This window comes from Triticum aestivum, chromosome 6B (genome assembly GCF_018294505.1).
Source record: "Triticum aestivum cultivar Chinese Spring chromosome 6B, IWGSC CS RefSeq v2.1, whole genome shotgun sequence".
Lineage (NCBI taxonomy): Eukaryota > Viridiplantae > Streptophyta > Magnoliopsida > Poales > Poaceae > Triticum > Triticum aestivum.
The window spans coordinates 592,042,194-592,052,953 of record NC_057810.1 but is presented as its reverse complement, the minus strand read 5'-3'; the positions used below and the strand labels follow the sequence as shown (position 1 = coordinate 592,052,953).

General features: G+C 46.6%; 2 protein-coding genes across 3 annotated transcripts; both read right to left on the bottom strand.

Moving 5' to 3' along the window:
• Nucleotides 1-1,134: 1,134 nt before the first annotated feature.
• On the bottom strand, nucleotides 1,135-2,636 carry LOC123138202 (L10-interacting MYB domain-containing protein-like). The gene is made up of 3 exons (XM_044558136.1): nucleotides 2,516-2,636; nucleotides 1,848-2,165; nucleotides 1,135-1,758 (listed from the first exon to the last, which is right to left on the bottom strand). The coding sequence occupies exons 2-3, from the start codon at nucleotides 2,160-2,162 to the stop codon at nucleotides 1,165-1,167; spliced, it is 909 nt and encodes a 302-aa protein (XP_044414071.1). The 5' UTR covers nucleotides 2,163-2,165; nucleotides 2,516-2,636; the 3' UTR covers nucleotides 1,135-1,164.
• Nucleotides 2,637-3,126: 490 nt separating this feature from the next.
• LOC123138201 (membrane-anchored ubiquitin-fold protein 3) lies at nucleotides 3,127-6,045 on the bottom strand. Of its 2 annotated transcripts, none has more exons than XM_044558134.1 (3): nucleotides 5,606-6,045; nucleotides 4,302-4,472; nucleotides 3,127-3,518 (listed from the first exon to the last, which is right to left on the bottom strand). In XM_044558134.1, the coding sequence occupies exons 1-3, from the start codon at nucleotides 5,736-5,738 to the stop codon at nucleotides 3,463-3,465; spliced, it is 360 nt and encodes a 119-aa protein (XP_044414069.1). In that variant the 5' UTR covers nucleotides 5,739-6,045; the 3' UTR covers nucleotides 3,127-3,462. The 2 variants fall into 2 exon arrangements, with proteins under 2 accessions (XP_044414069.1, XP_044414070.1); XM_044558135.1 differs by having other exon boundaries at nucleotides 4,305-4,472; nucleotides 5,606-5,987.
• Nucleotides 6,046-10,760: the final 4,715 nt, after the last annotated feature.

Here is a 10,760-nt window from a genome sequence, read left to right as displayed (position 1 = left end):
TTCCGTAATGCATCATTTCGTAACCAACTCATTTGGTCACATTGCTTGCAAGGCTTATAAAGATGTGCATTACCGAGAGGGCCCAGAGATACCTCTCCGACAATCGGAGTGACAAAACCTAATCTTGAAATACGCCAACTCAACATGTACCTTCGGAGACACCTGTAGTACTCCTTTATAATCACCCAGTTACGTTGTGACGTTTGGTAGTACCCAAAGTGTTCCTCCGGTAAACGGGAGTTGCATAATTCTCATAGTTACAGGAACATGTATAAGTCATGAAGAAAGCAATAGCAACATACTAAACGATCAAGTGCTAGGCTAACGGAATGGGTCATGTCAATCACATCATTCTCCTAATGATGTGATCCCATTAATCAAATGACAACTCTTTTATCCATGGCTAGGAAACATAACCATCTTTGATAAACGAGCTAGTCAAATAGAGGCATACTAGTGACACTATGTTTGTCTATGTATTCACACACGTATTATGTTTCCGGTTAATACAATTCTAGCATGAATAATAAACATTTATCATGAAATAAGGAAATAAATAATAACTTTATTAATGCCTCTAGGGCATATTTCCTTCACTATTTGATTCACAACCCCCCAAGGTCCACAAGAACATAGCAAGAGACTCGTAGCTGCTAACAAATGGAGAATAACCGAGCCCATAGTCCTTCACCAACAAGTCATGAAGCTCAAAGAAAACTCTTGTCTTCATTCTGAACATTGTAAAGGTCTCCCCTAGTGTTCCAATAGTCTCTTGCAACCATCCAAATCCTGTCAAGATAGATTTCCTAGGCTCATTCTTCATGATCCAACTACTGCAATACTTTCCAACTATTTTTGTTGCTCCTTCACAAATGACCGACATATGCTCAGAATGAAGACAAATCAATTTTTTCTTCAATTCATATTGGTTGTCATCATCACTATCATCATCACATGACATCTGCACATACAGAATCATACATTTATTAGATACCAACTAGCATGCAAATAGTGCATACACAAAATGGTACCCAGAACAAATGCAAGTACCCAGAACATCCTAAAATGGTTCAATATTACATAAATATCATCCAGATAGTGCATACATAAAATGGTTCAATAGTGCATAAACAAAAGACATGAGAAACCATCTAGTGGAACCAACTATTTCCCATACGTCATGGCAAACTTCCTACGAAGCCAATCTTTTCGTGCGGCAACACCCATGTGTAGAAACATCTCTCTTTGCTCTCTTTTGATGAATAACTCAGTCGCTATGTAGTGTTCATCACTACCCTCTAAAATACCAAGAGCAAGCACTTCATTCATGGTACTGGCAACAGAAGTGGCATCATCATTCTTTATGAATGATTGAACGGTTTCTTGGGACTCCTTAGCAATGATTTTAATCTGTGTAATCTCATCTTGCATCACTTGTGCAGTCCTAGGTTTCTTGTGCTTGTCATCAATGGTTTTTCCAAGCCTCTTTTTCGTTGATGGCACGAAAGGAGAATGTGGCATACTAGGAGAAGGTGGCATAGCAGGAGAAGGTGGCACTTGGGGATCTTCTAGCAAATCAACATCTGTGATGGCTTCAATATCAATGGTATCTGGTATTGCTGCACTAGAGGAGGGAGGTATGCCTGTAGAAGGATTCCAATGGTCTGTGCCATCACTGGTGATGTCCTCAAACATAATGCTCAAGTTTTCTTCATTGCGTAGTCCACGCTTTTGGAACTTGCCGCAGCCTTTAAGGTCCTATAATACATTGCAAACAAATATTAGTAATAACAAAAGTTATACGACTTTATTAAAAATAAATGCAATCCAGAAACATGACAACTCACAATTTTTGCTTTCTTCCACCACTCCTTATCTTGTTTGACAGTGTTGAGAACAAAGTCCCATCCCCCTCCGGTCTCCTTTAGCTTGAGCTTCTTGAATAAAGCGTAATCTGCTTTCAGCTTGTCCCATATGTTTTTCATTTGGTTGCTCGTGTAGTCCAATCCGGTTCTCACTTTGAATTGCAATGCCACTTCCTCGAATGCACTAGGGGTCAAGATTTTGTTTGGCCTATTTCCAGCCCGCACTTGCGTAACCATCAAGTTGGTAACGATCCTAGTGTTCTCTTCATCCCACTCGGCAGTCATGCTCGAAGACATGCTCTGAACTTGACTATAAAAAATATGTGAGTGCTTAACTATAAAAAACATGTACAAGTGTTGCTGTTGTCATTAATTATGTACTAGCAAAATTCTATTGTTGTACTGGACATGTACTGAACATACATAGCAACAAAATGCAGCACTATCCATGAGCATGTACTGAACATGCAGCAGCAGAGAATGTACAAAACATTTACATTTTTCTCTGTCCCCTTCCTATAATCTACAGGCAACACATCACCCACAAAAAATTACCAAAGCACATCACCAAATCCTACAACTAATCACCATGTACATCACAAATTCCACCATGAGCATGTATAGGGAGAGGTGGTCGGGCATGAAATCACCTTCCAGAATTGGGATGAGGTGCACGGGGAGGCGGAGGAGCTCGATTGACGGCAGAGAAGCTCGTCGCTGACGGACAGTGCTCGAATCGCGGCGGCGGATCTGGTCGGCGATGGTGGCGAAACAGGGTGGGCGGGGGCGGGGAAGCTCGTCGCTGATGGCGGCGGACCTGGTCGGCGACGGTGGCGAAAGAGGGCGAGCAGGGCGGGGAAGGGTGGGTCACGGCATGGACTAGGGGCGGGGGAGAGCGTGTCCGCCGGTGGTCGAGGTGCTTTGCGCCATCGCCTGAGGCTTGCGGCGGCTAGGGTTGGGGAGGGGGAAGAGGAGTCACGGGACAGGCCGGGCTCGAGCGTGTCCCTGATGCGTGCGGGGCTGGATCGATCACTTGGCGGTGGCAGAGGCCCGTAATTTCTATCCAAATCCCGCTTCGCTGTTTTCTAGGAGCCAGGTATTTCCAACTCCGTCGCTCCGTCGTTTTTACACACAGATTTGAGCCAGCTTCTCGGTCCAAAATCCAGGAGTAGACCCGTTCGGCTGGACTCTGCGGCTGGAAACGTGGATTTGAGAAGCCAGGCAACTACCGAACACGCCCTTACATTGCAAACAGCAGCGCTAAAAAGAATCGATATAATGTCAAACATAGCCAAAGGAAAAATGAAAAGATGGTTGTTTCCACAATACAATTTACACAACAGCAAGCATCCAATCCATTCCTTGACTCCTGCTACAGCAGCAACATCCCAAGGAGGAACCTTTACTCCCAGCCAGTCCCACCAGATCCCCAGCATGCTTTCAGGAGTGTCGAGTACATGCATGCGTCTCTAGATCGAGTTTCAATGGCTCCAGGAACTGGATGTCAAAATGAATACACACCGCGCCGTTGACGCAACAAAAGCACAAGAGAAATTCTACAACTAGGCGCATCGAACATCACCGGGGAGGTGCCGTATCACAGTATGGTGCATCCACATCTGTTCTGCTTGGGGGAATTGCCCAGCTGCTTCTCTGAAAAGAACAAATCCAAAAAAAACAAAATTATAGGTTGTTTAGAAGTGTCGCATAAATTGCGTGACAGTTTTAAGCACCACATAATTGCAATAATATGATAAACCCAACTATTTTGCATATGTTTGATTTATAGCGAAATCCTTAATAGTTTATATGGAAACATGGTCAAAAACAATTCAATACAAATACCCCAATTTTCACATGACTGACCCACGGATGTGACAACATCACTCTCGTAATTATACTTTTCAAATTCCGAACACACAAAAAAAAGAGCCAATTTGGCAGAACTTCATAAATCACAAAAGGACTGAAAAAACCATCAATACCACTAAACCTTCTTAATACCATGTGCTGTTTAGTCACTCTTTATTTGTGCCTCTATCTACGTAAGATACACTGGCTCACACAGAGTTCGAACAGAATTTCCGACTAAAAATATGGTGTGATCAACAAATCACTACTAAAACGGAAGGAATAAAGTTTACTCCATGGAAATATGTGGGTTCGACTGTTTTGTTGCCTCGTTTAATAAAAATGAGGTTGGGGGCGACCCCTTTGGTTCAGAAAAAAGGTTTTAAGTGGGTTCGTCTTGCAGGCTGCTGCATTTGGATTATACAGATTCATGCCGATACATGTGGATTTTTATAGCAAAAAAATCAAAAATGATAGTTGATTGTATCCAACATTTTTCATTCAATGAATGTAACAGAATGTAAGAGATCATTACAGAACCAGGAACACAATGTGAAAGAAAAGGCGTAAAATTGTCGGCAATACCACGGTTTTTGTCAACTTGTGGAGGGCGCACTACCACATGCATTGTAATTACACCTCCAGGGACCTCTCCTATTGTAACACGCGACTCGGCAAGTGTCCGGTTATTCTCCAATATCTTTCCACCATTGATGAGCTTCAGGTCATTGACAGTTTTCGGAGTTATTTCCTTATCTGTCATCAGAAATGACAAGAACAATTCCTTTTAATAAAATAAACTAGGATTCCGGTAAGCATAATATGTTCGGATTATGGAGCGAGTTTTCAAAAGAACCAATCCAGATAAATTCGAAGTCAAAATCAAAATCAAGCAAGGTGCCTTAGAAAGAAGAAAAAACATGCCATTGTACTATTGCCAGTCATAATGCAAATTAAGCCCTGGACAAATCAGAATAAATTCGAACATCCCATAGAAAGATGACATACAGTGATGGTGATGATTAGCGTCCATATGTTCGGGTTAATAAGCACCGACACCATGAACGGAATGTTTCTGGGAGCTAATTCAGCTCGGAAAGGATTCAATTTTACTTGTTCTAGCCATTCACTCCCTAGTGTATCATACCAAGAGAAGATCCCCACCTGCGTGTGATAATCAGATAACTTCGAACAGGTCGTTAGGCATAATGAATCCTATGGAGAATGGCCCTGCTATCATATTCATGCAAAGGACCTCAGTTCGTGTAAAGATGGAGAGACAACTGCTTATATATTGCTAGCTCAATTCTGTTCGCAGAATGCAAGAGAACAAACAGGCACTCTAAAGTCAAACCGGGGCTTCTCTGCGTCTCCATAGGACTTGTTTGTCCCTTCATTCAACTTGTGTTTTCTGATACAAATAAAACCAATTGCTGCCAACAGAAAATGATCTTCCCGGAATTCTGCCACAAAATTTGGCAAAAATCATAGTACCATTTTTGGCAGTGCTCACTGTCCGTGGGAGGTTTTCTATAGGTATGCATACACATACACTGAGAAGGGGAATCATCAATTGGCCGTTTATATAGCTTACCCAGTTCTAAAGCTGTGCTGAAGCCGAGGGGAGGGGGGAAATGATGCAGCAGTCATGTGTTACTCAAGAGAAGAACAACTAATCAGGCACACCAACAACACTTATCTGCCGCGAGCAAGGCTAGAACTGCACGAGCACCACGCAACAACCATATAAAAAAAAAAAAAGCTATACATGATCCCCGAAACTTCGTGGCAGCAAGAGCTACAGAGGCGCGCATCTTTCTTTCATCGCCGATTCAAGCAAGCGGATCAGGAGGGCCGGCCAAATCGAGCGGAGGGAATCTGCGTCTCACCTTGCGGCCACCGGGCGAGGATGAAGTCCTTGAGCGCGGAGACGGTGGTGGCGGGGTCGTACTTGCTGGGCCCGATGTCCGTGCCGTCGAAGAGCCGGAACTTGACCTCGATCGGCTCCTTCCCGCCGGCCATCTCCGGGCCGGCTCACCGCCCACCGCCCACCGCCCGTCACCCACCTTCCTCCCAAGATCCGAGAGGCCCCGGATCAGAAGTCCATGGCGCAGAAGGGGCCGCACGGAATCCACGCAAATCGGCCCGGGGTCGGATTCTAGCGAGGAATTCTTGCTTTCGTCCGGGGGGTTGAAAGCGAGGGGACGGCGACTCGGCGAGGAGGGGGGAGGGAGGTGGAGGTGGTGGAGGGAGAAGACAAACAGAGACCGGGGCTAGTGGCCTCCTCCTCGGTACTTTAACTGATGCTCCAAACCAAAAAAATCTCTTCTTTCCGGCGACCGTACGAGTTTCACGGGATTTTGAAAAGATTGCTCGCAAACAGTGGCCCAATTGCAGTACTCGTAGCGTCAAGGATTTTCCATTTTGAATCAATCAAAAAAAAGTCGATTATGCATAGTAAGTGACGGAGGGGAAATTTTTTAGTCAGGAGGAAACAATGATCGGGATGTACCGACGCGGATTTCTATCTTGGTGGCTTGACTGCGTCTATGGCTCTAGGATACATCGATGCTCTATGCTATATTGGTCTACACCAATATTCTACGGAGTACAACTAATAAAATGGTTTGAATCGAAGTCACATTATGTCACTATGTGTCAGATTGGTACAAGATGTAATCCACACACTTCATCAATCAAGAAATGAAAAAGGACAAACATAATGTGAATGGTAGCTCCATTTACTATTGAGGGCAAATTTTCAATGTCAAACTACCGTGCATACGAGATATCGCGGTCCGATATGCGTATGGATGTTAAATTTAATGGTCGGATGTACTTCCGTTGCACGCTCCAATGGAGGTGTATCGTATTCAGGGCAAATTGTGAATTAGTACAAACTACCGTACATTTACCATGCAAAAAAATCTTACCGTACATTCCGAATGATGGTGTATCGTATAGAAATCGGAATGGAGGTGTCGTATGCAAAGCAAGCCTCTTTGGAGTGTGATATTATGCACAGTGAAATTTGTCCTTCCTTCGGTTGTGGATTGAGTTTTACATTGAGATTTATTGTTTTGAGATTGTCAATTTATATATTGCCAACAAAAAATTACCAGAACATTCATCAACCTCAACTATTCCAATCATGGTTAAAACTTTACAGTACATATATTATATTGTGTTTTTGTTTGAAGCCCCGTATATTAATCAAGAAAAAAATAGCTCAATAGGGAATTCCGCCCATGATTAAATCTTCCGTTTTTACAAAAATATAACAAAACAGAACTTAGCAATATCATGGGCTACCCTCCTGACATTAGTCCGCTTCAAATTCAACATCACTTTCACAAACTCAAGCACCTTCTTCTTACTGTTATGCAGAGTTGTAGCTACAGCTTACACGATTAACGTTGACACAGTAAATTGGTCGTTGTCAAAGAAAATGTAGAGTACCAGCCGCAACTATTTTTAACATCTAGTAGTATAAAACTGGCGACACGTCTCTTCATCCGAATTTATGTCTCTTGTGCTCAGGCAGGAGTATTTGTATTTTCCCGGATAACGACCTATCGACATCCTCATTCTATTCATTGAAAGAAAAACGTCGCCATTATACTGTGTGTTGTGATTAGGTCCATTATTTGGAGCAACTAACACAATTATATACAGTTCTTATTTGATGACCAGGAGCTGCACACACCAACTAAAACAGCCCTATATACATTTGTTTGATTTTCTTTTCCTGTCTTTGCAGTATGTTGTGATGACAGCAATAAACAGGATGCCAATTAGCATAAACAAGTGGTTGTTGCACAGTGCATTTCACTTTTCTTAGCAACCAGAGCGCTATTAATTAAAGCGCTTGCAGGCTGCGCACAACAAAATTCCAACCTTTATAGATGACAAAATACCAAGAAAATTCCACTGAACAAACATATTTCTGGCCGCCACCAAACCTTTGACTATGCACCAACTTGCACTGAATGATGTAAGTCATTGTTCTTGGATGGCGCTGGTTTCAAGTGGCAAAAACCACCGATGTGTCGTGCAGCGGAGTCTAGATTCCATGCTACTGCCTTTTCTCCTCCGTGATCAAGCAATCATGGAGGGATGGAGGGACAAAGTCTGAAGAATCTTCGAGGAATTAAATGAGTAAATTTGTAGATACTTTCACTGTAAAAATATAAGAGCGTTTAAACGAAAGCAGTAGGTGTCTATCTACTATTTCCAACTAAAAGAGCGCCCGTGCGTTGCAACGGGACCATATTAACTTTAAAAGTTCAATATCAATTATGTTAATATTACATTTAATATTCTCATACATATTAAGTGATATTGACGAGCTTTTTTACCATCAAATTCTCACACACACCCTCTCCCTCCCTCTTCCTCACTCTCTCTCCCCCTCTCCCTCACTCGGGAGGTGGGACGAAAATAAATCCCGAACGGAGACTACCAACTGAGACATTAGGAGTAGAGATCATTTAGTTGATAAGAATAAATAGAAAACGGTGTTAAAAAGTAGAAACATATTAGAATACATTGAAGAATCAAAAGGACGATGTAAAAGGGGATTCGCCCTGCCCCCCGGGCCTTGCCACCGAACCGGCTCAGTGGTCCAGTCCCCGCGCGGTCGTCTTCTCCCGTTCCCCGAGCCGCGTCACTACAGAGCCGGGCTCCCGCCCGACCACCTCGCTGGCACCGAAGGGGAATGGATAAGGTTGATGCCCTTCCTTTCCTGCCCCCATGGCCTCACTCCTCCTCGACGTCCCCTCCCAAATCCACTTCTCCTCCTCGCTCGCTCGATCCCGTCGATCTGGACGAAGTCAGACGCCACGGCCACCATGACCGACCCCGTCCACATGGCCACTGCCCTCCCTGTGGGCTAGGAGCTTATCGAGCAGCTCCGAACGCCTTCTCCACTTTGTCTGCGCCAACGAGACCAAGTCCAGCACCCCTGCATCGACGTCGCTGCCGTCTTCCTCAACCTTGGGCCACCACGACATTGCCGTTCGATCCGCGCCGCCCCGAGCTCCCATGTCTTCCCCTAGGGCGCCATTGACACCGCCATGATCTCCTCTTGCCTTTCCCTTGTTTCCCCTCTCGTTTGCTCTCGTTAAGTATTTCGCCGTGGCCGAGAACCGTCGTCCGCCATGGCCATTGCAAGGGTAACCACCGAGCTCCTCGGAGTGACCCCGTGGCACATGCCCGCTCCTATGCACGCCCATGCCCGAGCATGCCGCTCTTCTTTCGCGCCCGCGGGGCCACTCCCTCTCCATGCCCACGCCCGTGCTACACCGGGTCGGTCGCGCCCGCCGCTGCTGTCGCGCTCGCCGCTGCTGTCGCGCTCGCCGCAGCCACCGCACCATTGTGCCCCGCCGCGACACACACCCTGGCCGCGCGCCACACTCTCGCTGGCTGCGCTCGCCCCGTCTGCTGCGGCCTATCCTTCGCTCGCCCCGCTGTCGCGCCCCTGCCTCGCGCCGCCTCCAGTCATGGCCATCTTCTGCCGGCCGCCCCCTCAGCCACGCCGGCTGCATCTCTGCCCTCCACTGTCGACCGCTCGCCTCGCCTGCTGCGTGTTGCTTCCTGCTGCTATGCGCTGCTCTACCGCTGGTACGCTACTGCGCCATGCCCTCGACACCGCTGTGGACAAATGTGGCGGAGGGATTGTTAATGGAGTACGAGAAGGAGGTGGCGGAGAAGGTGTGGAGAGGCAGGAGGTCTGGGGCGGTGTCACCTGGCTGTGGTGGAGGTGTTTATGCGAGAAGGAGCCGGAGCGGAAGGAGAGGTCACAGTTGGAAAGAATTGCAAAAAAAAAATCATAACCCGGAGATCTCAGTTCAAAAAAATGCTAATATCGATGGAGGGGTGATTTCTTTCAATAGGTGGAAAACATAGGAAATATTGGTTGTTATCAAAGAAAGGTAAAAAATTAGGAAAGTTAGGATTTTTGAACTGATTTCTATGCAAATAGGGTTTTATTGTTTGGTAACGTGATATCAGTACCTGCCCGTTTTGTGACGTGTCTGATTAGAAAAGTTTTACAAATGTTAAGAAACTATTGTCGGCGTTCTGGGAACGGGGGTCCCCAGACTTGCCTGCCTGCGGCCTGCGGCGTGGCTCAAAGGGGGCCCAGCACGGCCCATCTTCATCAGCACAAGCTCAAGACCCTCGCGAGGGGCCAAGCCTCGCGGGGCGGACGACAAGGAGCTTCCTCAGGCACGGCCTCGTCAGGCTGGCTCACGAGGAGGCGGAGAGTTCAAGGCGGGGTACCTCGCGAGGTGCCCATGACGCAAGCCATGACGACCAAGGGCGCCGGACGGGCGCCAGCCCGCGCAGTGTCCTTTTTTCCTCTTTGGTGCAAGGGGAGCAAGCGCAGGCGGGAGCATCAAGCAAAGGCATCCATTTCGGTGCAACAAGACCAAGACCAGTCCAACGGCAGGATGGAGGTCACCGTGGAGCCCAAGTCGGCGTCACCACCAGAGCCTTTGACAGGCGAGGACCAACTTTAGTCAGGATAAGTGTACTAGATGTTCCCCTTCAAATTGACCAATTGTTGGCGCCCTTCCCGCTCAATATTTGGGAAGAGGCCTAAGGCCTTCGCCTATAAATAGGACTAGCCACCCACAGGGTAGACAGATCGATCCATCCGGCCGGCAAAAGGAGAGAGACTACAAGAACAGACCCTCGCGAGGCTGTTCTTCCTTGTATTGTTGATCATCAGCCCAAGAGGCAATCCATCACGCCACACACTGGAGTAGGGTATTACACCACAATGGTGGCCTGAACCAGTATAAATCCTGTGTCTCTTGTGTTGTTCTTCTCGTAGTTTAGATCCAAGCGATTCCGCGAGGAACAGGTAGGTAGAAGGCGAAACCTCCGCGCGCACCCCAGTGTTCCAACCTCAAGGGTCTGCTGGAACCCTAAATCTGATATTTGGCGCGCCAGGTAGGGGTGCTCCGAACTTCGTCTTCCGTCGCCCTGTTCTTCTCCGACCGTCGTGACCATGTCTGACGCACGCCGGGTTCGCGCCGA